The sequence below is a fragment of the Rhamphochromis sp. 'chilingali' genome (genome assembly GCF_963969265.1).
Source record: "Rhamphochromis sp. 'chilingali' genome assembly, chromosome: 16".
NCBI lineage: Eukaryota > Metazoa > Chordata > Actinopteri > Cichliformes > Cichlidae > Rhamphochromis > Rhamphochromis sp. 'chilingali'.
The window spans coordinates 26,469,693-26,497,646 of record NC_137943.1 but is presented as its reverse complement, the minus strand read 5'-3'; the positions used below and the strand labels follow the sequence as shown (position 1 = coordinate 26,497,646).

The 27,954-nt window shown below is 39.6% G+C and overlaps 1 protein-coding gene across 1 annotated transcript; it reads left to right on the top strand.

The window, feature by feature from the left end:
• The first annotated feature begins 4,236 nt into the window (after nt 1-4,236).
• On the top strand, nt 4,237-27,476 carry gipc2 (GIPC PDZ domain containing family, member 2). Its single transcript, XM_080861982.1, has 6 exons — nt 4,237-4,837; nt 20,335-20,520; nt 24,297-24,477; nt 24,883-24,995; nt 25,158-25,239; nt 26,388-27,476. Exons 1-6 carry the CDS (start codon nt 4,562-4,564, stop codon nt 26,537-26,539), a joined length of 990 nt encoding a protein of 329 aa, XP_080718108.1. The 5' UTR covers nt 4,237-4,561; the 3' UTR covers nt 26,540-27,476.
• The last annotated feature ends 478 nt before the right edge of the window (nt 27,477-27,954 follow it).

Sequence of the window (27,954 nt, the reverse complement as noted above, 5' to 3'; positions counted from 1 at the left end):
CACGCTGATGGCCGTGTCACACTTGCTGCAGTTTTTCTCAGCTTCTTTGGCTCAGTCCTTGGATGACAGTTGAAATTGTCAAAACAATATGTGAAATTCTTAAAATGTTTTGTTATTTGCGCACAACAAAAAGAGTATTTGTCTTTTCTTGTTGTTTGCACTTGCAAATGTATCAGGTTTAGGCAAGTGGCTAAGTGCAAATGTCCACATGAACAATTATCAGTGCTATTTGGTGTGTCTGGTCAAAATAGATGCTATGAATAACTTAAATCCCGAAACTATGTGAAGATTATTTAATTGTGTAAGTCACCAAATGCAGGATTGTTCCTCAAATAGTTAAAATGTGACAGGCCTCTGCATGGTTCAGTCATAAATGTGCGTATTGTAACATAAATATTCACAATTTTCTCAGTTTTTTTTTTGCTCAGTTTACGTTTTCAAAATAATTTATGAAATCCTTTGAAGATTTCGGGTTTTTATGGACAATAGAAAGAGCACGTCTCCATCTTTGTTATCACTTGGACATATTTTAGGAAACATAGGTACAGTTTTTACAACTTGAACAGTTATTGGCTGTATAAGTCTGTACACCTAAAACATATTTTAGAGCTTCAGTGCAACAGAGTTACACCCTGAAGGAGCTGCTCAGACAAACATTTATAGGGGCAACAGGCTGCCAGTGGAAGAGGAAAAGGAAATGTGGTGCTGCAGCAAAGGAAGGAAAACACAATACAGTGGTGTGAAAAAGTGATTTCTTTTTTCTTTTCTTTTTCTTTTTTTGCATATTTTTCACACTTACAAATGTTAATATTATACAAAGATAACCAGATCAAATGAAACATATCTAATTGATGATTTCATTTTTCAAGATTAAACAAAGTTATCCTAACCCACGTGGCCCTGTGTGAAGAAGTAGTCCCCCACTACACCTGATAACCAGTTGTGCCACCCTTGGCAACAAGAACTGCAGTCTTGTGTTTGTAGTAACTGGCAAAACCTTCACGTCACTCTGGAGAAATTTCTTCTTTGCAGAATTTGTTGTAATTCAGCCACGCTGGGGGGGTTTTCAAGCATGAACAGCCTTCGAGTTTCAGATCATTGTCCTAGTGCAAGTCTGCTTGAGCTTTAGGGCACAAACTGATGGTTGGACATTCTCTTTGAGGATTTTCCAGTAGAGGGCAGCATTTGTGGTTCCATCATTTACAAGAAGTCATTCAGGTCCTGAGGCAGCAGAGCAGCCCCCGACCATCACGCTACCACCACCATGTCTGACTGTTGGTGCGATGTTCTTTGTATGAAACACTGCATTAGCATTATACCAGATGTAATGAGACCCAACGCTTCTAAAAAGTTCAGCTTTTGTCTTGTCAGTCCACAGAGTGTTTTCCCAAAAGTCTTAAGGATCATCAAGATTTTTTTTTTTTTTTGGTAAATATTAGAGATGGCACGATACCGCTTTTTTATGTCCGATACCGATACCGATATCATAAATTTGGATATCTGCCGATACCAATATGAATCCGATATAGTGTGTTTTTTAATCAATAAAACTGTTTTTTTAATATCTTGCTGCATTTTGTATAAGTTCATACTCAAGTTTAAATAAACAACACTAACAGTAATGGACTTCTATACATTTTACATCAGATTAAAACTTTGGGTGTAAGAGTCAGATAATTATTTATTAAAAGCTAGACATTTTAAATGAGAATAAGAAAGAAAAGTATGTCTTTGTGCCCCCTTTTCCCTGTTAATGCCCTATCGGCCCCCCTGGCTAAACTTTGCTAGATCCGCCCCTGCACAGTTACCAGCTGTCAGCTATGTAGAAAAAGATCCTCGAGTAGAAAGTAATATTAAATACATTCTAACAACAGATTATCAAGCTTAAACATGCTGCTGTTGTTCAGCCGCTGGTTTCCTCTTTCTAGTGCAAAGTGGGCGATAAACAAACAAGACTCGCCACAGAAAAGCCGATCAGCTGATCATTAAGCAGTTTCATGATTGAAGTAGCAGCAGGAGAGGGAGGGGGGAGAGGCACTCGCTCAATATATCTGTTGTTAAGCTTTACGCTGGAATGCTTTACAAACATTCAGAGATGAACTTACACACTTGCTTTACTTCTCTCTGGTATCACTTCCTCGGAGATGAAATGCCGGTTTGGTAGCGAGGCTACAAATACACACAGCCGCTCTATCACGTGAGCACACTGCTCCGACATGCTACGGTTATGAGCCGAGTTATGCCATGTCGCAAGTTTTGTGAGGTGCTTTTTTGATATTTAATGGATCGATTACATTTTTTATTTCTCTCCGATATCCGATCCAGTAATTTACGTCAGTATCGGACCGATACGTAATATCGGATTGGTCCATCTCTAGTAAATATGAGACGAGCCTTTTGTGTTATCTTTGGTCAGCAGTGATTTCTGCTTTGAAACTCTTCCATGGATGCCATTTTTGCCTAGTCTCATTCTTATTGTTGTATCATGAACTCTGACCTGTAGGCAAGTGAGGCCTTCAGGTCTTCAGATGTTGTTCTGGGTTCTTTTGTGACCTCCTTGGTTTGGTGACCTTTTCCAAAATGATAGATGTCAGCATCCGTTTGTGCCCTGAAGCCAAAATGTAGGCCTTGATCAGGCTTGAAAACGCTATAATTGGGCTGAATTAAAACAATTCTGCAAAGGAGAGTTGGCCAAAATTCCTCCAGAGATGTGAAAGACTCATTATCAGTTATTGCAAACTCTTGTTTCCAGTTCTAGGTTCAGGGACAATTGCTTTTTCACACAGGGTCAGGTAGATTTGGATATCTTTTTTTCCTTTAATAAATGAAACCGTCAGTTAAAACTGTATATTCTATTGTAATATAAAAGTAAGTGCTCAGAAATTAAATAAAAAAAGAAAAATACAAATAATTAATAATAAATACTAACATAGTATTTAGATAAAGAAGCAACAAATACTTATCACAGAAACAATATGCAAGAAACATAAACCTGGATTTCTCTGTAAAACGTTGTGTAGAGTTTTAGTTTCTTCTCTTTAGTGTATTGTCCTGTGTTGTGTGACCACTGAAGGACATTTTTCTCCACATTACATGCAAATGTAAACACACTGTTTTGCTTCACAAAGCAGAATGTAAAACCTTCAGCTCTTAGTGTAACCACCATCTGGAGAGCATTGACCTTGGTAGCAGTGAGCTTTCCACAGAAAATAATAGTGTGGTACAGTCCGTGTCACTTTGAAACTCTAGAAGTGGATGTTCAGTGTCAGGGGCTTAAAAAAAGTCCAAAGAAACAAAGCAAAACTGAAAACGCTGCTAATACTCCAACTCGTTGCAGATGATTACATTCAGAGAAATACTTAAAATGAGCAAACATTACCTTTTTCGCTATTTAGAGAGCAAATAAAAACAAGCAGACACTTTTTAAGTCACAACAGTGTCCCTGCATCATCAGGTTAACAGTTTGAACTTTTGCTGTATTTCAGTTAGTGTCTTTTAAATCTGCATCACTGATTTGTGTCATGAAATTACCTCTGCATCTTCAACGAAAGTCTTATTAGGCTTTTACTGACAGAACAGCCTTTATGTGAGTGCACTGTAATATCATGACATCAACAACACTGGACATAAAGCCTGTTTTTATTCTATCCTGTACTGTCGTCAGTAGAAAAGTTAGGAAAATACAACATTTGAAGACAATGTCAGAAAATAATACTAAAACACGCTATTTTTCATTTCGAATTCATCCAACATAAAGACACTGGATAAACCTCCAGGAGACCTCCACTAGAGGTCAGCTTCATTGTGCCGTCAGGTAGGAGCTGTAATAATAACATGATTACTTGCTAAATTTGGCACGTTGCTTTTTTTTTGTGTATAAATATTGGCATTTTCTAAACAAGAAAAATCACGTGATTGCCCTCATGATTAAAGTAATGGTTCCCTCCTTTTTTACAGTTCCTCTGTGACAAAGTAATGCTACCTTTAAACATATTTCTCTGAGAAAATGTGACAAAAACGCACATTTAGAGCGGGGTTTCAGTCATATTTGGGCACGTTTGGAAAGTTTTAGTATTAGACTTACTGTTTTGGTTTGAGTAAAGTCTTGGTAAAGGCTGAATAATTGAAAAAAGTGACGCTCCTCCCTGTGCTGCCGTACAGGTGCACCAGGGATCCTTCCCTCCCTCTTGAGCCCTGGTTCGTCCCACTGCGCCTGCGTCCCAGGGCATGCTGATAGGCATACAGAGCAGCTATTGTTAGCCGAGGACCGAGTAGCGGCGGCAGGTTGTATCAGGGCTTATCCAACTCACCCCCCTACCTGTTGAATATTTACACGGTTTATTTGCAAGCGAGGGCCGAGTCGCTATCGAAGAACAAAGTTAAAGAAGTGGCCAGCTGAGGAGAGGAAGAGTGGTGGAAGGAATGAAGAAAGGCTTTTAGGGAAGGAGGAAGCAAATAAAGGAGAACACGAACTCAACAGGTTAGCTACTTCAATGTTATAGCAGAGGCTCGGATTTTTTCATCCCACATCGAAAAAGATAACCCGAAATAAGAAAAAAAAATGCCGTTGGGACCATGGAAGAAGAAAAACAAGTCAACAAAGGAGCATTTGGTGGAAAACGAAGTTGTCAGCGGCGGGCACACAGGTGCGGGGAGCTTGAGTAAATCCGCGGTGAATGGAGCGGGGCTCCCGGCGCCACCTGCCAACCTGCGGCCCAAACTGGTCTTCCACACGCAGCTGGCGCACGGAAGTCCCACCGGCAGGATCGAGGGATTTGGCAATGTCAAGGAGTTGTACGCGAAGATAGCAGAGGTGTTTAATATAACTCCACCTGAGGTAAGATCTCACCTGTTGTCACAGGAAGGGTGGGGGGTGTCAGTGATTTAGCGCTGCGTTTAGGTGTTGAAGCTGGATTTTACAGGGAGTACGTGAAGTATGCTAGCACACTTGGTAGATGTTTAGGAAAACACGAATGTTTTTCCCTTTAAACCTGACAGGTAATTTAACTTAAATACTTGGGAAGGTTCAAAGGAAATCACTGATCCAATATTTCAGAAAGTTAAGAAATTAGGGGAAAAAGTACTTTTCAAATTTTTTAAAAAGTGTAGCTGAACTTTTTCAAGGTTTATGCTATGAGCCCCTGAAAATGGTTTACATATACACAACAGTAGTGTAAATGCAGGACTTTGTTGGCAGGAAGTATTTAGGAATAAATAGTACTTTGAGTTACGGAAATGATCTTTCTTCCAGCTCACGATGTCGTAAATGTGTGACAAACAAAACACACTTGACATGATTATCAGAACATATAACATTTAAAAAACAAAGAAGAAAACCAAAATAGATGGATACAAATACAGTCCCAGACATGTCAACAAGACATATAAAATCAAAATAAACCATATGAGGAATGACACAATATCAAAACCATAGAAACTTATTTCCAAACTCCTATTTCTATGTCAAGACTGACTTATTTTCTCAACTATTCACATCACCAGTGTATATAATCCAGTAGATTACTAGTTTTTTGTTGTTTTACAATTACAGTGACTTCCTCTTCAGAATAAGGACTTTCCCCTTCCACTCTTAAAGATCTCACTGCTTCTTTCAGGTTGGGCTAAACACTTTTTATAAGTGGCTTTTCTGAGAGTGTAATTGCGTTGTGGCCATTAAAAGTCTATGATTGCCTCATGTTTGTAAAGACACACCCTGCTCACTCTAGTGTACTACTCTGTACACCTTAAACCCTGTAAAACCATGGGTGCTACATGCAGTCACTGGATGCCTTACAAATGAACATGCATCTATTTTTAGATGCTGTTTTATTGCGGTAAAACACGAAAGCTCTCAAGACAAAAGTGTGTTCTACGTCCTCCTCTGAAGTTGTACAGTTTAAGCTCTGGTTTTAAAAGGAAAGCGTTAGTGGCATTTGTGTCTTTTGTTTACCTGACGGGTAAAGTGCATAACATCCATCATGTCGTTAAACCGAAATCACCTGCCAGGACGTCTTGGGTTCTGGCTTTCAGCTTGATGCTATTTGAATATGTTAACACCCAACTCGATGGGTGTAGCGTCTGAGTCTGAAAAGGGAATCCTGTGTGGAAGTGCATTAGTACCCAGCAGGGTGCGACTCAAAGACTCACGGTTCTACAGAAGTCTATGGAGAACCATTCTTGGCTCCTTTTCCCATTGTTCTTATTAAAAAGAATTTCCCAGTGATTTTTTTTTTTTTTCAATCACTAGTTTTTGATATTAGGCCTTCTGGCATTGGAAATACACAGATATTTACTCCTAAAAGCCTGCAGGGCAAGGGGGAATACATCCAGAAGCTGGAATAAAAATTTCAGGAACATATTTTCAGAGCGGACCCTGAAGTCCTACGATTTTGCTCATTTTCTTCCTCTCCTGCCTCTATATAAAGGAAGTTGAAACACAGCTTCCTACAAATGGAGTAGTGACCGTTTTGATAGTGTAGGTGTCAGGTGATGGGTTTTATTACGCAGCGTGAAGCTTTTTTATATGAGGTGAAATATTGAAATACTGAAAACCTTCAGCTCAAGCTTCACAAGCCAGTCGGTGACGTAACAGTGGCTACATACATCTCTTGCAGCATCAGTGTGGCAGACCTTAAACCAGATCTGACCCACAGATCATCTCAAGCTGGGCGTCCACGTCTTAGAAGGAAAAAAAAAAATCCTGTTCATTATTTTTGGTTCCAGTGTAATGAAAGGCTAATTTAAATATTCACTTAGCATTTGGGTGGTTTTTAGAGGTACGACTATACGATATTATCACAACACTTAACTCACGATAAGCTATTATTGTGATTTATCACCTTTTTTTGCCTGCAGATTCTGCCCATAAAGGTAAACTTTATCAGTATTCATTTTATCTAATAACAAAGTCCTCAGTCTTTCTCTCACTTCAGTCAGTTTTATTGCTGACAAACTGAACTGTTTGTATTATAGTCTAGTCCAGCTTAACTGAATACAACCATCTGGGGACAACAGTACAGTTCTAGCTATTCTGAACCATGCAATTTGTAAAAACTATGCAGCTCCTTCAGGAACTGAAGAATTTGAAACTAAACTAACTAAAAAAAAAAAAGTTTTATGTTAAATTAAAAAGTGTTAAATTGAAATAAGATAAAACACATTGTCTTAAATTAAAATAAGTCAAATATCCTGTTGTTTGCTGCCCTAAAAAGTTTTCTTCCAGCATGAGGAGAAAGTGTGAAGCCTATATGAGCTTTGTTCAAATGTAACAATTATTGGATAAGCAATAAAGTGCTGATCAAGAAAGAACAAGTATGAGACCATAAGTCTGTTGTTTGCCTTTCCATTAAAAAAAACAAACTTTTCTTCAGGGTTGTATTTTAATAACTGGTACCTTTAAAATGGCTTCAAAATTGGCATGCAACAAGGAGTGCAAAGTAGACTGAAATTGCATTTCTTCTAGCTCAGCACAGACATAACAAACACTGCATGTCAACATTGTAGGCGGAACTTATGATATGGGAGTATATGCACATCTTTGTACTGAAGAATAGGAATTAAAGTCAAACATGGTGGAAAAAAGTTTAAAAGTGATAAACTAGTGAGTGCAAACCAACTCATTTTAAGCTCCAGTTTAAAATTCACGCTGACAGAAACGCACTCCTTCCTCCTTCAGAGGATGATGCATGGCGACATGAAGCTGTATCGAGACAGATTACGTTACACAACAATTACAACCACCTCATTCAACAGGCGCGCAGTAACTGGAAAGGAATTTGTTTCAGTAGCATTGGTATACAGTGAATCACGTCATGTGTAGATATACTCCTGATAATGGCGTGCCGCTCCTCTGAAACTCTGACTTGATGGAATAAAACTATCTTTAATTAATCTTAATCCCTCAGTTTTTGTGTCTAAATGGCATTTGTCCCGTCACGTTCATGAATGACCCTCGGTGAGGAATCTCCTGCCTCTGTTTGAACTTGTCTCATTACAACAACTGCCTCACAGCACGTTCAGAGACTGAACTCTCACTGCGCTTAAGTACCAGCCTCAAACCTGCTCCTCTGTGACTTGTTTTATGACCACGTAAAGGGTGACGAGAGAAAACCTGCACTACAGGGATCACCGGAGATTCACATTGACGCTAGTTTATTTAGATTGCTGTCACACTGAGAGATAAAGAGTTATTTCCTGCTAATGCCTCAATGCTTGCCTAGCAGGTAGCACAGGAAAAAAAATTACTCAATGTCAACATACTAAGTTATGCCGTTAAGCAGTTATCTCACATTGATAGCAGCCATGAGTGTTTTTAGGTACTCATTAACCATTTCTCTTTTACTGTAAAAGAATATAAAGAAAGCCAGTACATTTCTTTTCTGGCTTTTTATTTACAAAATGTCTTATCAATCAGACCTGTGACATTTAAATGGAGACAGAGCGAGGGAGTTAGATGTGATAATGTTTCATGGACTCCACGGTTTTTACCACAGGAAGTCCCTCGTGTCCGGCTCAGTGGGCACAGCCTCAAATCTAAGCAGATAAATTGTCCCAGAGGACCCAGGGAAGCAGCTCTGCCCATGGCCTCCTCCTTCCGTAAACACCACCAAACCTTGTTGCACTGCAGTCTGAACGTGGCTGGTAACAGGATCAGCAAAAGACAGCAGTAATGCTAATTTAAAGCCAAAAAAGTTTTGCTTTACAGGAGCAAAGTAAGAATGTCAGACAATATTATTCAGTATGGTTGCTGTATAATATCTTATTTTGTTGCATTTGCCCGAATTATCCATCCATTCGTTCTCTTCCGCTTATCCTTATCAGTGTTGCGGGGGGCTGGAGCCCTCAAATCTCCCCCTCAACAAACAAAGATTTTAAAAAAGGCCATTACTGCTAAAGTCTAACTGATTTTTTTTTCTCCAACGTTTCCAAGATTTAACAAAAAAAAAATCATGTATTATTTCACCTTTGTTTAGCTCTCTATTAAATTAACAGTGACATCTTTTATCTGGGAGTGTACACTCTGAATACGGCGTAATCGTAACCTTAATACATTTTATTTATATACCATGTTTAGTATTTTATTTTATGCATTTCTAAAGCACACAGCAGACAGGACATTTTACTGTTCAATATCAGCTAGTCAGTGTTCTCTGATGGAGATCTACAAAAGGGGATGACACTTAGAGAAGTCTAAGACCGGTTTATGTAATTGTTTTCTGAAATGTAACGGAGCTTGGTGTCACCCCACCCAAATGGATGATATAACCAACAGGTTTTATGTTTTAGTCTTCAGCTTTAATTAACGTTGACCTATTGTGCTAGCTTGATATTTTATTTTCTGGACGGTGCTAGAGTAGCTTTGCATGAGTTACAGTTTACAATAAGCCCCACAGGTCCTTTAGCTATTAAAATGACAGATTTTTCAGTTTTGACAATGATCTGTATGCAATGCTTGGCTGGTTTTCTCCACTAAAATAAAGCTCTCTCAAACCTATACCTGTGACTTTTGACCAGAGAATCCAAAATATTGTAATAGAGCCGTTTATCACTGGGACTGATGATTTAACCGGGAGAGTTTTGTGCTTGAGCTTTGAGTGAATGAACATTTTCTGTGAGGAAAAATAAAATGATTTTGCAGTTTTCAGTCCAGTTTTATCTGGAAGTACTTGAAGGTAGTGGCAGCGAGGTGTATTTCTCTGCCAGAAAGAGCTGTTTCATGCCGCTTTAAGAGATGTGAGCATTTCCTGAAGAGTACATCAAGAGGCTGTGAGATTTTAGGTATTGCTAAACTGTCAAATGCAGTTGGCACTCAAAACCGACTATCAGCCGTTATTGGATGTGCCATCTGGTTTAGCTGTCATAAAGACCTTTGGATCTTTGGATTTCATATCAACATAACATTTTTTGCTTTTTTGAAAGGCGTAGTCTTATGTTTTTATAAGCCACTAAATAGTTACATGTTTGTTTTTTAAAGGTTAAAATATGAGCGAGTCAAGTCGTGTTTTCCGGTAATTTTTAGGGTAATTGTGTTGCTTAAAGTTTTGGACATCAGAATGTTTTTTGAGTTGTCACAGCTGTGCAGCTAGTTCGATTCATTTTATACTCTTTCTTTTATGTTTATTCAGTTACGTTTTGGCTAAACTGTTAAATCGAATCTATATTTTTATACTTTAAAGTCAACCATCCTTGTAAATGAAGTTATGGAGGACTAAATAATGTAAGCTGATTTATTTGGAGCTGCACAGACTGTGGTTGTTTGTAAACCAGCCGCTCTGTGAGGTTACATGAGATCTTGGCTCAACCAGATACAAATTATGTCATGAACAGTATGAACAGTGGTGTTGTCTTCCTTGTTGTGCCTATAATAGGTTACACATTTCTTTCCAAGAAACGGTTGCATTAAGGCATGTCTCAGTTCACTCTGAGCCTCTGTTGTTGTGCTTTTAATTGGAAGCTGGGTCATTTTATGGAAAATCATTCAGCGTTTCCCACCTGACCCACTCAAAATCAGCTGATTCCTCCCCCCTCTTGTACAATAACTTGACTATATGTTACAAAGCCATGCAAAATTTTGCCATCACACTTTGAATATTTGCAGTCATTTTTTTAGCCCACATGAATCGTTACATACAGGAGATGGCTACGTGAAATTTTCAGGATTGTAAAACGGATTTAAACTCTGTTAAAAGCCTGCAACAAAATCAGTTTTATATCCTGTTTTCATGACATTGTCAAGTCAAGTCAAGTCAAGTTTATTTATAGAGCACATTTAAAAACAACCAAGGCTGACCAAAGTGCTGTACAGTAAATACAGATAAAATACAATAGAACACAATTTCGTAGTAACACCTCGCTGATAAAAATAAAAAATAAAAATAAATAAAACAAATAAATTAAACCTTTCTAAAAGCCAATGAAAAGAGGTGAGTTTTAAGAGCGGTTTTAAAAGTTTCTAGGCTTTTGGAGAGTCTGACGTGAGGAGGTAAGCTGTTCCACAGTCTGGGTGCAGCCACAGCAAACGCCCTCTCTCCCTTTGTCTTTAATTTATACCTGGGAACATCTAAAAGCATCAGGTCGGCTGACCTCAAAGATCTCCTGGGGCGATAAGTACTAAGGAGTTCTGACAGGTAAGAAGGTGCAGTGCCATTTAAAACCTTAAAAGCCAGCAGTAAGATTTTAAAATCAATCCTAAAGGCAACTGGGAGCCAGTGGAGAGAGCAGAGAACCGGAGTGATGTGGTCTCTTTTTTTTGAACCGGTCAACAGGCGAGCGGCAGCGTTCTGCACCAGTTGAAGGCGATGTAGACAGGAACGATCTAGGCCAGCATAGAGGGAATTGCAGTAGTCTAGCCGTGAAGTAATAAAAGCATGGACCACTCTTTCTAGATCGTTCCTGCAAAGGTAAGACTTGACTTTGGCTAAAATCCGCAAATGATAAAAAGATCCCTTAACTACAGAGCTGATTTGTTTATCAAGTTTAAAAGCATTGTCAAAAATAACACCAAGACTCTTAATGGAAGAAGTGCAATCGGAGGTTAGGGGTCCCAAAAAGTCAAGAGAGAAATTGGGATCTTTAGGAAGCCCAAACACAATGACTTCAGTTTTGCTTTCATTAAGGTGTAAGAAGTTAAGAGTCATCCAAGTCTTAATGTCAGACAAGCAGGAGAGTAGCGGCTGCAAAGAAACATTGCAGTTCAACCTCAGAGGGAGGTAGATCTGAATATCATCGGCAAAGATGTGGAAGGACACATTATGTTTACGGAGCACATCGCCCAGAGGGAGCAAGTATAGAATAAACAACAGGGGGCCTAGTATGGACCCCTGAGGTACGCCACAGGTTAAAGGAGCTCTGGGAGATGACAGTTCACCAAGGTGAACAGAAAAACTCCTATTATTCAAATAGGACTGGAAAAACTTTAAGACAGTGCCCTTTAAACCGACACAATGTTGAAGGCGGGATAGCAGTATGTTGTGATCAACAGTGTCGAAGGCTGCTGTCAGGTCCAGGGTTACTAAGACAGCAGCACAACCAGAGTCAACAGTTAAAAGCAAATCATTAAAAACTCTCAGTAGGGCGGTTTCTGTGATCAAAAGCAAAAAAAAAATCAGTTTTTGCTTTTGTAAAACTGCTTGAAACTAAACTAAACCACAACTTTGTACAACTTGAGTAAACAGAATCTCAAATTTTTCTTCAAGAGTCTTTTTTTATTATATTTTTCACCACAGTACAGACTATAAACCAAGATAAGAAAACAGTTTAAACACACATCTCAAACCTGCCCCACCCTACTCTTAAGCCGTTTTCACACCTATGTTTACTCTGGTCCAAAATTGTTTTGATGAGTTTGTAAACTTGTGCATTTTTCTCCTGGTTTGGTTTGTTTTCACGCAGAGAAAAATCTAAGTTGACTATGAGCAAACCAAAATGCATCACTACAAACCACGTGAGGATGTTCAGGCCGCTCATTGGCCAGATGATTCTGGGACGGGAGCAACAAAAGTAAATTCAGGGAGAAGGTGACGTGTTCTGGACTATTAGACAACGCTGAGAATTTACGTTCCTTTCACGGCTTGTGCAGACTTTTTAATATCTTTAGCATCTTCCTGCATTCAGAGTACAAACAATACAGGACATTTTTAGCCCAAACTTGTACCGTAAACCTGGTATTTTAGTTCGAATCGGATCACGTTCACACCAAACATGAACCACTCTGAAGTTCGTTTGGAACCACACCGAGACCACTCACTCCAAAGGGTCTCGTGTGGTTGTTTTGGTCCAAACCTGAGTGCGTTAACTGTGTTTACACCTACACGAACAAACCGCACCAAGAGGGAAAATTGATTAGTTCGATTTAATTGGAACTAGAGTACCAGATCAAAGATCTAAACGTAATGATCTATATGTTCTCTCAGTGGTAAATAAAAATAAGTGGCAATTTCGGCAATTTCGTCAATTTTCGTGGCAATTTCGTCACATACCTCTAGTACCCTAATTGGTGTTTTCTCTGGTAAATTATCAGAAACAGGATGACACATTAAGGGTACCACTGCTTGTTTCTGTTCCTCTGCATCGCAGACATGAAACTTGTGCAGTTTGGTCGTTGTACAGCTGGTTCTGAGTGGGTCAGGTGACAGGCATTCACTGAACTTTCATCTATGGCTTTTGCTGAACGAAGTCATATTGTCCAAGTCACATTCACATTCATGTCTGAGGAATAACTTTGTTACTTTTTTATCTCACACTAAAGCCGAGAATCAGTAACTTGATCTAGAAAGCAAAGAGCAGAGGAAGATTAAAAAACAAACAAACTGGAATCGAAATAAAAAATGGCTAAACGCATACTAAAGCAAACGCTTTATGATGACTAAGATAAGTGTGCATGCGTGTTATGAGCCACAAATGATACACCAATATGATATTACAATCTTGACGTGCTCGTTCAGCTCAGGTCAAAGTCTGTTTATTGGACTTACACCCGCAGTGAGTTACAGCCTCAGGTGTGGCCCTGTGACGTTGCTTCTTGTCCACCTGATGAGCAGAAAGCACTCAGCCATTTGCCTGTAGTTTGAATATCTGGGCTACGGTCGTGCGAAATGGACGTATGCCTTGTTGTTTTTGTTTTCCTCCAGGTAGTTCACAGCCAGACGTTTCTTAATCTGGTGCTGCTGGTGGAGGGTAGTGGTGGTGTAGTAGGGGAATTAGGTGAAACAATCTTATTTGATTGGGCTTGAGTCTGTTGTTTGTGTTACTAGGCTCCAGCACTCACTTCCTGGAGGTCGTAAAAAACAAACCAAGTCAGGATAAACAGCAGTTCAGGTTGCCCAGTTGTAGACTGTTTGTCCCATATTAAAATGACATGGATTAGAATGCTTAGTAGGTCTTTTATTCATGCATAAAAGTCCTTCTTCTTCTTCTTTGTTTTTTTTTTTAATCGAATTGTGAGAAATAATGCAGACCTGTTACCTCAACAGTATGCAAACCAACCAAACCTGCATACAGGAAATGAGGAATGAGTGCTTTTTGAAGTGAACATGTTTCCCTATCAGTGCTTTTTTTTTTTTTTTTAACTCTTATCTAAAATCTTTACCTTATTTCTGCCACTCAATGTTATAAATAGGGTGATCGCAGGCCCTTTACTATGAAGCAAGCTCAACATAGCCAGGTTATCTTTTCTTTATCTGTGTTCATTTACCCTGGCATTATCAGTCAGGCTGAGTACTCACACGAATGTGGTTATCAGTTCAATAAGTCAGTGATTTTTTTTTGATTTTTTTTTTTCCCAGCTGAATGACAGATTATTCTGAGATGATCAAACTGTAAATCATGTGAGGAGAATAAACAAAAATATGGGCTGAAAAACAACAGAGCTCGCATAAGATGAGATAAGATGAGCTTTACTGACAAACTACTACTTGAATGAAAGGGTGAGTAAAACATCAACAAAGCAGAATCAAAAAGTGACGTGTGCTTAAAGTGTTTATGTCACTAAAGACTGGATAGAGCTGCTGTACTAATAAAGTCTAACCCCAGAAAGGAAAGTCCACAAATACAATTTACCAGTATCGGAGCTCTGTCACTAAGACACAGGAGGATCGGATTAATTACAGTAAATTTGTGTTTATGTGAGTGCCAGACAGTTTGGGGCTTATTTTTAAAGGTCTGTGGGTAAAGAATCCAAATGTGGGCTTAGTTACAAGTTTATTATAAGGTCAGCTTGTTCAAATAGTTAATATTGAGGCTTATAGAATAATAACATTTAAACTTGTTGCAGAAGACAGGAAAAGTGCACAAAATATGTTGTTTTTGTTGTTGTTGTTTTTTTAAGAATCTCTATTACTTATCGATTCAGACCTTTTTACTGTCCGGAGGTCTGAGGCATTTCTCAGGAATGCTCGCGCTGTTTTCCAAAGAACTGTCTGGTAAGCAAGCAGCAGTTTTGCATGTGTTGCCCTCTTATCTCTGCACCAAGTTACTATGAAGATGTATGCTGATAAAGCAAGAGAGCGCACAGAAAGCGAATGAGATTCAACGACTTTGAGCTGCCAATGAGGACGCAGTATGCTGTTGATTGACTTATAGTAAATGCACTAGTGGGTTACCTAGGCAACCAGAGGTTTTTAACGTCAGAAAGTGGCCAGCGGTCGTCCGACTGCAATAGTAATAATCATTTATATTGTTTGATTAGCTTTAGTTTATAGAAATCAAAACAGGTGAGTCGGACAAGAAGAAATGTGCCAACACAGTGCAGTTTATGAGCAATGCCAAGATTTAGGTTGGATTTATTGGGACCAATCTTGGCATTAGACGCCACACAAATACACTCTTCGCCTCACATCTGATCCTTGTAAGTACATTGTGAAAGTACAATATTTATACAGTAGTTGGCCACTTGGATCCTGGCCATCAGATCTGCCACTTGTTTTTATGAAGCTTATAATGATCATTATTTAGCTAAGTCTTTTCAGCAGGGATTAATTTAAGGCTTTGTTTTTTTTTTATTTGGGTAACTTATTCACAGCTGGTGGGTTATTTCCCCAAAGTTTATTTTTTAACCTTCATAACGATCAATCCTCTTGAGCTGAAACTGTTATCGGGACGTCCCAGTGGGATCAGTATTATAAGAGCGACCTGGCCAAGTTAAACACCCCCAGCTTTGCTTTCTAATAACATGCATTTAAATGATCCTGCAACACGATTCCAGGGAACATGAGCTTACTGGTAATAGTGGTTCATTACACATGTGATAAGCAAATTAGCAGGAACTCTTGTCTGTGTGCTCATCGCATGCCCGCAAGAAACGAGCTAACGAGGAGTGCGACGCTGCAGAAACAGACCCCAGGTGTGTGCTCACTCTTCACTGGACCACAGCTTGTTTTTAAGCGACTTAAGTGGTTGTTTACCAGCTGTGGTGGAGTTGTTGTCACGGCAACTTCATTTTTCCATCGGTATCTCTGGAGGAACCGCGTGGAGACAAAAACAGCCACGGGTGAAAAGAAAACTAGTTTTCGTTATCATCTATGATGGGTGTGGTGGTGCACCAGAGGAGAGTTTAACCTCAGGTTGTTTAACAGCCTTTCGTGAGCTCTCTGAAGCAGTGGATTAAAAAAAAAACAAAAAAAAACAAAACACATCCAGGTATCTGTGGACTGTTTCTCATCAATTATTCTTCACCAATAAACCAGCTAAACTTGGCTTAATTTCAACTAATACAGCTTATTCTCAGGAAATTAGAGACACTTAAATGGAAACTTACTGTCCAGGTTTCACATCAAGCTAAGAATGTGTTTCAACATCAATGAACCGTCTTCCTCAAAGTTAATCTTTAACCTGGGAGGTAAACATGATTTATTTTCAGTGCACTTTCACACTGTATAAAAATCGAATCTGTTTTCCGTCCAGAGCAGGGCTGTCAGACGTGTTGACTGAAAGCTGGACGCTCCAAAGTGGCACACTAAGATGGTTTTATAAATGTGGAAGCTGCAGTTGGGTCACAGTAACCTGACGGTTTTCAGTAGAATGTACTAATACTCCCAGTCAGGTGATGTTAGCATTGCTACACAGATGTGAATATGAATGGAAGAATTTCTTTAAAAGCCATTTCAAGCTAGGCACCAGTTTAACTCTGCTTGAGCAGGTGATCGTATTCCCCAAGGCTGAGTTTGAGTCCAAACCCTTTGCTGCACGTCTTCCTCCCCCACTTTCCTGTCCTTCTCTATCAAATAAAGGCAGTGTTTAAGATAGCCAAGGCTGCTCATCTGTTTTGTAAATGAAATGTTCCTTAAAAGAACATTTACATCTATTTGTTTACATTAAAATAAACCTACGTTACCCGTCCATCCCCATGAACTAATGCCAGTTTAAGTATTCTAGTCAGCACATGCTTTTAAAGAGGGACCTATCCTGCTTTTCTTTATTTTCTGTCATGTGTGTGGTGTCAAAGTGGCGGATGGTTATATTTAAATTATGAGGCCAGTGTATTTAAAGTAATATCTGTGAGGCAAAACATCAGTGATCAGATTACTGTAAAAAGCAGGTCTAATATTGTGAGGTTGGCCCGACTGTTGGGATGTGGACAGCAAGGGTGAAAATAAGTTCAATTAATGTGACATATGCAGGTAAAATAAACAACTGATGTTGTGAATTGGGACAACAGAAAAAAGAGAAGTGATGATACCAAATGTTAGCTTTCCATACTTATTAGTTTGCTAATAATAATAATAATAATAATTCTCTGGAGACTTTGGTGGTTTTTCCAGCCTTTTCTCAGAAGTTATTTATTTTATTTTATTTTTTCAAATCACTTTATCTATAAAACTACTTAAGGTATGTCATCCAAAACTTAAATGGACTTCAGCAATCTGAAAAGAAAGAGTAGCTGAAGTTCAACATCGAATCCTGAGAACTTGAATTTACTTGGAAATTGAAGACCTGTAGAAAGAACTAGTTTAAAGATGGTAGAAGTAGTCGAAGTATTTTCATTCAAGTTCATTGTGGTATTTAAAAAAAACATCTTCAATTTGACTTTTCTGGAAAGATTTGGTGTTTGCTTGTAAGATATCCAAAATGTGTGATGGTGTCCAGCCTAAAGTATCCCCCAGTAGAGTGTTGTGATGGGGGATCCAAAGACCATTAATCCAAATATATGTTGAAAACAATTGAATATATGAAGCTAAGATTTCCCACACTCAATAGATATGTTCAGACTTTGTAGCATAATATTTTTATGCTAATCTGAGGCAGTTGAGCAAAAAACTGGTGCTGATTTGACTCAGAATGACCCATCTGCCCTCTCCACTCTGGACCACACGATCAGGGCTGGATTGTTTGTCAGCCGGGATCAGAAAGATCATGTTTCAGTTAATTAAAAACAGGCTTTTCATAATAAACTATGCTTTTTCTGCACCACCTTTCCAAAATCACCCCTCCCTCAGCCTTCATCCTGAAGAGTCTCACATCCGCAGTTAGGTAAATGATTACACAGGCCTAAATGCTGATGGATGTGGTTTCCTGCTGGAAAACAGCCACACCACAATACACAGAGCTTAGCTCAGCATTCCCAGTTAAGCCCTAAAAATGCAAAAAAGTAACAGCAGAAGATGGAAAGTGTAAAAAAAAACACAGCAGCTTATGAAGGCGTTACGTATGAGTGAGATCCCACTTTGAGCTTGATGCTTCCTCTGTAATCTTTCTGACCCTCGGCTCTGCCGTTAAAAGACTAGAGGCTAGCTGAAGAGGCTGTAAATTGGCAGCGGTTCAGTTGCCAAAGAAACAGGTTTCCTAAGCTTTGAGTCAATACTGCTTCAATGCCGGGGTATACTTCAGAGGCAGGTGCAATTAGGGGCTCTATTTTTCTAGACTTACCTTCTATATATATATTTTTAAAAGCGAGGATAATAGATCTGATTCATACAGTCTAGATGTGGAGAACAAAAGGTGGAAATTGTTATTTTCTCATTTCAGCTGCTCTCTTTCTCTGTTAATAGCCGGTTAGTCACACGTCTATTTCCATCTATATTAAAGTGGTTTTATTATGCATATTTCCATGCTTTTATTCCTGGACTCTACAAGAGTAGCTTTTGTTTTGTTTTTTTTAAACAAAAATTATAGCTTAATGATTGTTTTAAAAGAAAAAAGAAGAGATACAAACTAGATACAGATGTCAATGGTTCAGGGTTTTAAATATGTATGAGTAGTTTGACTTTTCAGCTTCTGTGTGATTTTATGCAGACGTTGGTTGAAAATGCCTGTGGTAGGTATATGTATATATTTGTTACTCTTTATCTTTATCGGAATGTCAACAATTTAGACTTTTGAGTGCAGATAATTTATTTAAAAGCAAAAGTCAGTAGAGAAAACGAGTATATCGTATGTTATCGTATATCAACTGAAATGTTTTCTTACACAAACTACCTGCATTATATTACCACAAAGAATTGATCCGCGACACAGTTTTGTCTCTAAATTGTAACTTAAATCTGATTCGGTGAGTTTTTAATCCTCTTGTTAAGGACACATGACTAGCTTTGTCTTGGATGATGCTGAGCAGATTGCAGCGCCTCTCTTTTGACTTGCCCTTTTTCCATGTGGTTATCGGGGCTTTGGTGAGCGTGGCAAAGGCCGTGGGAGGTGTAGTATCTGTTCTTGTGAGTCAGGGCGTCAGAGTAGAGGCTGTGCGAGAGCGCGTGATGCTGCTCATCGCAAAGTAGCGACACTCGCAGCGTCAGCAGGCGGCCCAGCAGGAGGAGAGGAGTGCTGAGAGCTGCCTGCCTCTAACAGAAGCAGCTTAATGCAGGCGGCAGCCTCGGTAATCGGGCGTAGGCGTTTGCTGCCAGTCCTCCCACCCATGCGGGGGTAACACCCTGGCCTGGGCTGGGTGGGGGGGTTTAAAAAAAAAAAAGCTGTCAATTAAGCTACAGTACACCCATCGCCTCCCCTTCTCCTGTACTTCTACTTTTTCTCTCTGCCTTCTCCTCCACTGGCCTCCCTCCATTATAATCAAATTCTTTTATAGTCTGGTAACCCAAGGCAACCAAAAGAGGCCGCGTCAGCCAATGCGTGTGTGAATAGCACTTGTCGGTACACAGGAGGACAAAGAGGCCCAAACAAGGTCAGCCTCACTGCCAGTGACTGATTGGTGCACAAAGGTCATCCTGCAGATAAATCTGTACGAAACATTCCCGATCTGCAAGTCAGCCTCTGAATCCTGGATCATTTTCTCTTGCAAAGCTGATCCCGCAGTCGAAGAAATGATGCACCACTTTAATATGAGCGCTGGTAATAAATCTGGATAAAAGCAGAACTTAGCTCCAGCTTAAATGTCTGTGTAGGTGAGTCAGAGCAGGATAAATGATTCACAAGCACTGGACTCTTCCTCCTGGGTCTCACTGTCCAGCTTCTGTCTGAAGAGGAGTTAAATCAGGCTCCTTCTGGTCTATCATGTTTCTGGTGATCGTGTTGCCCTTCTTTCTGTCCTGGTGAGGTGTGAAGCTACACAGGAGTAAAGGTCATTTCCCCCATTTGCTTCAAACACGATTTAAAATGCAGCTCGGACTATCACCGATTTCACCGTGGGGTGGCAGAGGGCATAACCGCATAACTTAGCAGCTGCTATGAACACAGAGCTCCCTGATGACTTCTGCATTTAGCACAGTGACACAGCTCAGTCATCTACACTCCAGCAACTTTGATTTTGGAGTTCAGCTCAATTTTCATGCTGTGATTAAAAACAGAAATAATTTTTTCAAACAATTTTTAATTATACGAGATGCAGACTTGGATGGACCTCATCTCACATGTGACATATTAATGATGTTCCTGCTTCTTTTCTGTCTACAGATCCTCTTCTGCACTCTCAACACACACAAGATAGACATGGATAAGCTGTTGGGGGGGCAGATCGGCCTCGAGGATTTTATCTTCGCCCACGTTAGAGGGTTAAAAAAAGAGGTAGAAGTCTATAAATCGGAAGATGCTCTGGGCCTCACAATCACAGACAACGGAGCCGGCTACGCTTTCATTAAGGTAAGAAGAAGGAGCAGAGCTCCTCACAGTGAATGCATCACAATCTACCTTTAATTTGCATTGATGTGGAGTTATGTAATGTGATTAGTTAATACAAGGCTAGAAGAACGTCATCTGTTTCCCCTACATATACAGTGTGTTTGTGCAGCTCATTTCACACTGCACAAGCTTTCTCAGTAAAATATTAAGCAGTGAAAAATAATTAAGTTTATCCTCTGCAAATATTATGTTTGCCGGGTACTTTGTGACAATAATAAATGATTAATATATTGAGGTGCTTCTTCAGTGAGTCTCTCGTCCGGCTTCACCATTTCGGACTGCAGCTGTTTGCTCTGTGCACAAGAACCAGATCTCCACCTGCTGCAGGGTCCGGTTTGAGTGAGACTCCAGCTCACAGTCGACCTCCAAAGCAGGTGGAGGACTACTGTTCCCAGCAGCAGTCCAAGATGGTGGAGTTGGAGCAGCTAATTAAGCTCAAGGACCGCTACAAGAGTAGTCACAGGAGGGGAAGTGCCAGGGCTAGCTGGTTAGCAGCTACTGAATTTTCAAAATAAGAGAAAGGAGCCTGGCATGTATGATCTTTCTCTGATGGATTTATTTGGAAAATCCAAATTTGGAAGGAGCTTTTCTCTACTAATAAAACTAGTCGTACTAATGCATGTAGGGTCGCCAACTTGTGGGATTGGGTCACACCTGACTGATTATAGCGTCGTCCTGTGTCTCAAAACGCAAAAAGAAGTGACAATGCCTTTATCCAGCTAATCCCAAATGACCACTCTGTCAAACACACCCAACCTTGTAAAAAGGCACCACAGTTTGGTCAGCAGCCTGACTAGGATTCTCAAATATAAATTTCTTCCCAGTAGCATGCTTGGACCAGTGTTATTTGGAATAATAACGGCAGACTGACGACGACCTGGTTGACAACCAGAAACCAGGATAGACGTATCTGCTTCCTCAGAAACTGATTCCAACCTGCCAGCATTACAGCAGGGCAGACTACCTGCACACACGATAGACCAGTACACACTAACCACTGATTGTATGGATTTGTTCTTTTGTTTTGTTTTTGTAACCTTCACTGGTGTATTTTCACTGTGTGATACCACGTGTACCAATACGTTGGCGGCTCTATGAACATTTATCTTGCTCATTATACTGTGAGCAAGATAAATGTTCAAAGAACGTGTGCATAAACCCTTTAATAAACATGTTGATTATTTTTGTAATGAACCTGTAAATCATCTTGGAACAGTTGATTTCCACAAAAAGAAAAAAAAAAAAACAGCACACAAACATGTGCAACCCAAACAGCAAGTATTATACTGAACAGTGATGATGACATACACGCTCTCAGCTTTACCCACTTAAATAACACACGCTCATAATATATAAAGTAAACAGTAAAGTTAAATAACCTGAGAGCTGCGTGTTCATGTCACATGGATGTAAGTGCTGACTGGCGCAGGTTCCTGCTTTGAGTCTCACTGTCCACATGCATGCTTCGTATTGTCGTCTACTCTCTTCCCACTACATGTCATGTCTTTTTTCACTCTTTGATTCAAATACATGTGAAGAAATAATCTTAAAATATAAATTATTGCTCAAAAGTTCAGGATCACCCAGAAAATTTCATGTTGCTAATATTTAAAAAAACAAAACAAAACATACTTTCACTCATCAAATGAGTTTCAAATAAGACGAGGAATGTAGTCAAGACATTGACTTTTGCTTAATGGTGATTTAGCTCATATCATTCTAACAAGCTGTGAGCAGAGTTGAGAACCGGGATGGGAATCCAATTCATAGAAGTGGATCCAAGTTGTCTGAGCTCTTGGAAACATATGCCTCCGAGCTAGCAATCCCTTTCACCAGTGCTGGCATGTTTTACTGACAAATGATGTCAAACTCAAATCAGTGGAGGTTTTTCACATCGAGGTCGTCTGCAAACCGTCGTTTTTTTTCTCTGCTTCTATCCTGTGTTCACTTTTCTTATTGATTCTGAAAACCTGTGCAGACTTGACTAAAATAATTTGGACACAATCACCTGCCCTCTGCATTAAAGCCATTGGAGCTCCATTGGAGCCAGTTTCCTCCTACAACAGGGCAATGACACAAAGAACAGCTCCAGTCGAGCGGCATCCACAGTTTATGGTTTGCAAAGTTCACAGTGATAACCTTCCTTGTTAAAAAAAAATTCCCTTTTAGTACTAACCCCTCCAAATTATCATATTTTTCAGACTGAACTGACAGACCATTTAAGCACTCCTCCATCATAGTCTTTATTTACTCGGTTTTCACCTTCCTGTGTCCTTTGCCCACATGAACCATTCCTTAAAAACCAGCCAGCATGCTGGAGGCATCTCTTCCACCACTGGCGGTGACACTGATGTTTTGCAGGTACCATTTAATGAAGCTGCCAGCTGATTTATTTCTCAACCTATAGACTTGTGGATGTGCATGTCGTCTTGGTCAGTTTGGCCTCCCACTCCTGCTTCTATTCTGGTCGGAGTCAGTCGGTGCTGTACTGTGAGACCAGGAGTACATACAGAATAACATCGGTTCATTAGAACAAGAATACTCTGGGATAGATTGGTTCTTATTTGGTTCTGGGTGTGCATCAGAAATGACATCTTTATTTATTTTTACTGAGGTGTCAAAATTCATCATTAAGGGCACTAGGGAAAAGATTTATTAGGCATGACACGTTTTAATAAAATGGAAAATAAGGCTTATTAACCCTCTGAGGTTTAAGTCTTCATTGATAATGAACACTAACTGTAATCCAGTATTTATATTTTTTCCCAAAAAGTTGTTTTTCTCAGTTTTTCTGCAAAAAAAAAAAAAAAAAAAAAAAAATATATATATATATATATATATATATATATATATATATATATATATATATATATATATATATATATATATATATATATATGCACACACACAAAAACAATTAACGAGATGAAGAAAACGTAGCATAAATATGCTAAATATATAAAAGTTGACTAAATGTTCTGTTAATGTGAAGCTAAGCGCATAAATAGCAACACATACATTTGAATCAGAGAGATCATATTTCGGTCTCTTGTATAATAATATCATAAAGTCTCGGCCTGCTCACATGTGCCATCATGTGATGCTGCAACAGCATTGCATCCTGATGACCTGACTGTGTTTAACACTACAGCCTGTGGGCCAGTGAGGTGATGCCGTTGTAAGTTGAGTGATCTTTAATTAAGTCGGACTTAACTTGCTGGACTTTTTCATTATTAATCTGTATGGAAATTGAATGATTTAAGCTTCTCTCGGTTTCTTATTTCACATCCTTAACGAGTTGTGATCTCTTGTGAGGATCACTTGTCTACCCCTGATGCTTGTTTTATAGCTCTGTGTGAAATGTATGGAGGGAAGAGGCTCTAAGAGTAGTTTTATGATTCTGATTCACCACCACCTGAACCCACAGCATGACCTCTAAAAAAAACCCTCAGACCCTGGTTATACTGACATTCAAGGATTATTCTGGATCTTACTCTTTTAATTAAAAATGGAAGAAAGTGACCTTTGTTGCTCTTCGGATTTCCACAGAAGTATGTATAATTTAAACATCCACAGGCTCACAAACAGCGGATAATACCGGTCTGATCCACATGCACTAGTGTTGCTTTCAAACAAAAAACGAAACCCTCAAACATCAGCTTTCCGTGTAGCTTTTATGGCATCCTGTAATTACATCACTTTTGTTTCCTTTTTTCTGTGCTCTCTGTATGTGGCAGCGTATCAAAGACGGCAGCGTTGCGGACAATGTGAAGGTGATCTGTGTTGGCGACCATATAGAGTGCATTAATGGGCAAAATATCGTCGGGACGCGGCACTACGAGGTCGCACGCATGCTTAAAGACCTGCCCAAAGACAAGCCGTTCACCCTGAAACTGGTCGAGCCCATGAAGGCTTTCGGTAAGTAAGAAGCAGCATCGACTCAGAAGCTTCAGCACATTAAACAACTGATACACATGGTAAAGAGACTGCGGGCCAACTTTGAGGAGTATACAAGTACACTTTCTCTCTTGGACAAGTTGTCATATGTGTTTGAGTTTAGGTTGTTTCAGTGTCATGTCACAATCCTGTCAAAACAAGGTGCGGCCTATGAAAGATCTCCTTTTACCTACGTTTTGACACCAGGCTCATGTCGCTGATAACTTCACAATGCAGTCACGTTTAAACACTGCAGCGTGGGCTCTGCATTCCTTTCAGGGAAATAAACAGTTTACAAAATCAAACCTGTTTTACCAGGTTTACAAGTTCAGAACAACACACACGCACACCGTGTCTTTTACTTAATATTGTCTTCTCTATTCACAGATATGCTTGAACCCCGGTCAAAGGGCGCCAAACCTGCCGGTGAAAATAAGATCGGCACAGGGAGGGGGACTCTGAGACTCCGCTCCAAAGGTCCGGCTACCGTAGAGGATGAGGTGCGTTTCTCTCGAGGAAATAAGTGTTTATTTTGAATTAATGTCCAAATCTGCATGAAACAAAGGCACTGTTGTCAGGTGTCCTTGTACAAGGGCTGGGTAGAGTAGTGAACGTAATACGGAGCTCGGGGATTAACGCTTTGAGTCGTGTGTTTGTGCTAGCCGACAGAATTTGAGGAGAAGGCCGTGAAGAAAGTCGATGACCTTCTGGAGAGCTACATGGGCATCAGAGACACTGAACTTGGTAAGGATTGTCTAATTTAAAGTTTTATTTTTCCCCCTACTACTACTACTCTGCTGGCCTGTCAAGAATAAAGGGTCATAAAAAAATAAAGCCCCAAAATAAATGTTAAGCCGGGTATCATACTGCACCCACTGTTCGCCCTGGGTCTTTATCAGTTCATCAGTCTAAGGTCCTCATATTCTGCAAGATTATAGCAGGAAGCTGTGAAATTCCATCATACCTGTAGTTCCTTTGGGATTACAGGCCTCAATCTGATCAGCTGATGAAGGTTTTGTATTTCCAAGAGTGTAGTGCAAAGGACAATTTAAAGAAGACATACCAAAAAAAACATCTATTTCACTTAAAAACATCAGCAAGAAAATTAGACTTGTTCTAAAGTATTAATATTTAAACAAACAAATAGTTAAAAGTTAATATCCAGCTGTGGCTGAAGTACTCAGGTTTCACTGTGTGTCCACTCTGACAGTTACTGCATGACACACAAACCCCAGAGACAAAAAACAAACAAACAACAAAACAAAGAAATTTATTGTGCTTGTTCGCCGGCTGAGGCTGAAGAAGCAGGAATGTGGGATTTAAACCGAGGCGACATTTTATTAGCAGATAGTAGAATGCATAGGGAATGCTGAGCCACCAAATCACACAGTAAGATGCTGTCCCAGATTCAGAACGTGCTGGAAAATCTTCTCACTCTCTTATTTATAAACTCCTGGACTCTTATTTACAACACTTCCCGGTACCAGATTTTTAAGAACATGCTAAGAAATATATTTCCCCTGAATGATGAGCTGGTGTTGATGTTTCTAAACAAGAAAATTCATAAATGGAGATTTGGGGTTCAACCAGTTCTCTGTTGCAGTTTTATAACTGCTGCTTTCATACAAATTTCAAGATGTCAGTCAGGCAGTTTGAACTCTTGATGGCAGAGTTGGGAACACATCTAGGGAAGCCGAATAATAATTACAGAGCATCAGCATAAATATTTGCACACGTTCGGTGTGTAAAGGCCTTAAATGCAATAGATGGATTTCATTTAAAAAAGGAAATAAAATATTTCCAGTTTGCGTAATGCCTGAATTCATCTTCTTAAGAGCTCTCGTAGAGGATTCTCAGTCTCGACGCTCATTTATCTCCTCCTCTCTCTCCAGCTGCTACGATGGTCGAGGTCGGACGCGACAAGAAAAACCCGGATGAATTCGCCATGGCGTTAGACGAGACCCTCGGAGACTTCGCCTTTCCCGACGAGTTCGTCTTTGATGTCTGGGGCGCCATAGGAGACGCCAGGGATGGAAGACTTTAAATTTGCAGCTGCCTCCTCCCTCGTCGCATATTCCACAAACACACACCCCAAAATCTTCATAATCTCCGAAGTCAACTGGACAAACTTTAAATAGCACCACCCAGGAGGGGGGGTGGATGCAGTGTCCCGCCCTCTCTTTGTTCTTAGGTGTAGCTTTGCTCTCTGCCAAGGCGTCTTTAAAAGTCAGGTTTAGCGCATCAGCACTTCTTTTGTGTAATTGTGTAACAATTACACAAAAGAAGTGGACCCACCTCCGGCCTGCTGACATTCCAGATGTTGTGTAAACCTCAGCGATAGAACAGCTGCAGTTTGAAGCTCACGATGCATTTAAGTGTTGTCCTGCAGGGGTCTGTTAAATGGTACATGCACAACCTTAAATTTTAGAGTTTGATCATGTTTTATAGTAGCTGTGTGATTTTTGAATGTTCAGATGTATTGCACAGCTTTTTATAGGCTTATTTTTATATGTGGAGGTGCTGCTGATTTTTACAGCAGCAGCATTGTGTAATTATCAGTCATAGTGATTGTAGCAATACTCCTCTCTCTCCAGAAACCTGTTAAATCGTTTAAATGATAGAAGTTGCCCTTACGACACATCTCGAGCAATACAGAGAGGACTTTTTACTTGGAACGCCTTTTGATGACGACACACATTCCTCATATTTCTTTTTCTCGTCTTCTGTTAGGTCTGTTCAGCGTTTCTTTCCCCCTGTAATTTATTTTATAATAGAAAAATCAGATGCTGTAAGACTTTCAAAGATGTGGCTCGACATGAAGGCCACGTCCAGATCAACTTCAGTCTGCAGTCTTAAATAAATGCACTTGTATTAATGTAACTGCACCGGCTGTCAAAGTGAATTTAAATACAGACTGATTACCGTCATATTCTGATGTTAACTATAAGGGATCACTTTTGTTGCATAGACAATAAAATTTTTACTGTTAATGTGACTGCTGTGTCATGAATGCATCTGGCTCCAGACTTGGTTGTGCATCTTCCTCTGAATATTTGCAGTTCATTGTAGCTGGTAATGTTTGAAAAGGCTTATTTGTATTTTGTAGTTTTTTTTTAGTTTAGTTTCAGTTTTAGTCTTATTAGTTTAGATTTACAGGGTGTTTCTCAGGGGTAGGATTTGGGTAAAATCTGAATATTATGCTTCGTCACACAGGTAGTGTGGACAAATGTTATCAAGCTGAAAAAGGCTAAAACTTTAAGGACATTTCTCTTTTTTTTTATATTTTAGTTTTCCACATTCAAAAACTTGTGTGGGTTAGTTTTAAGATTAGTCACACCTAGTTCAGTTTATCCTTTTTTTTTTTTTTTTTTTTTTTAAACCAGGAGGCCGAAGCCTATCAAAGAGGAGTACAGCCTACCAAGTCCCTAGGCTATTCCTGCTCCCATTCACCTACAACCA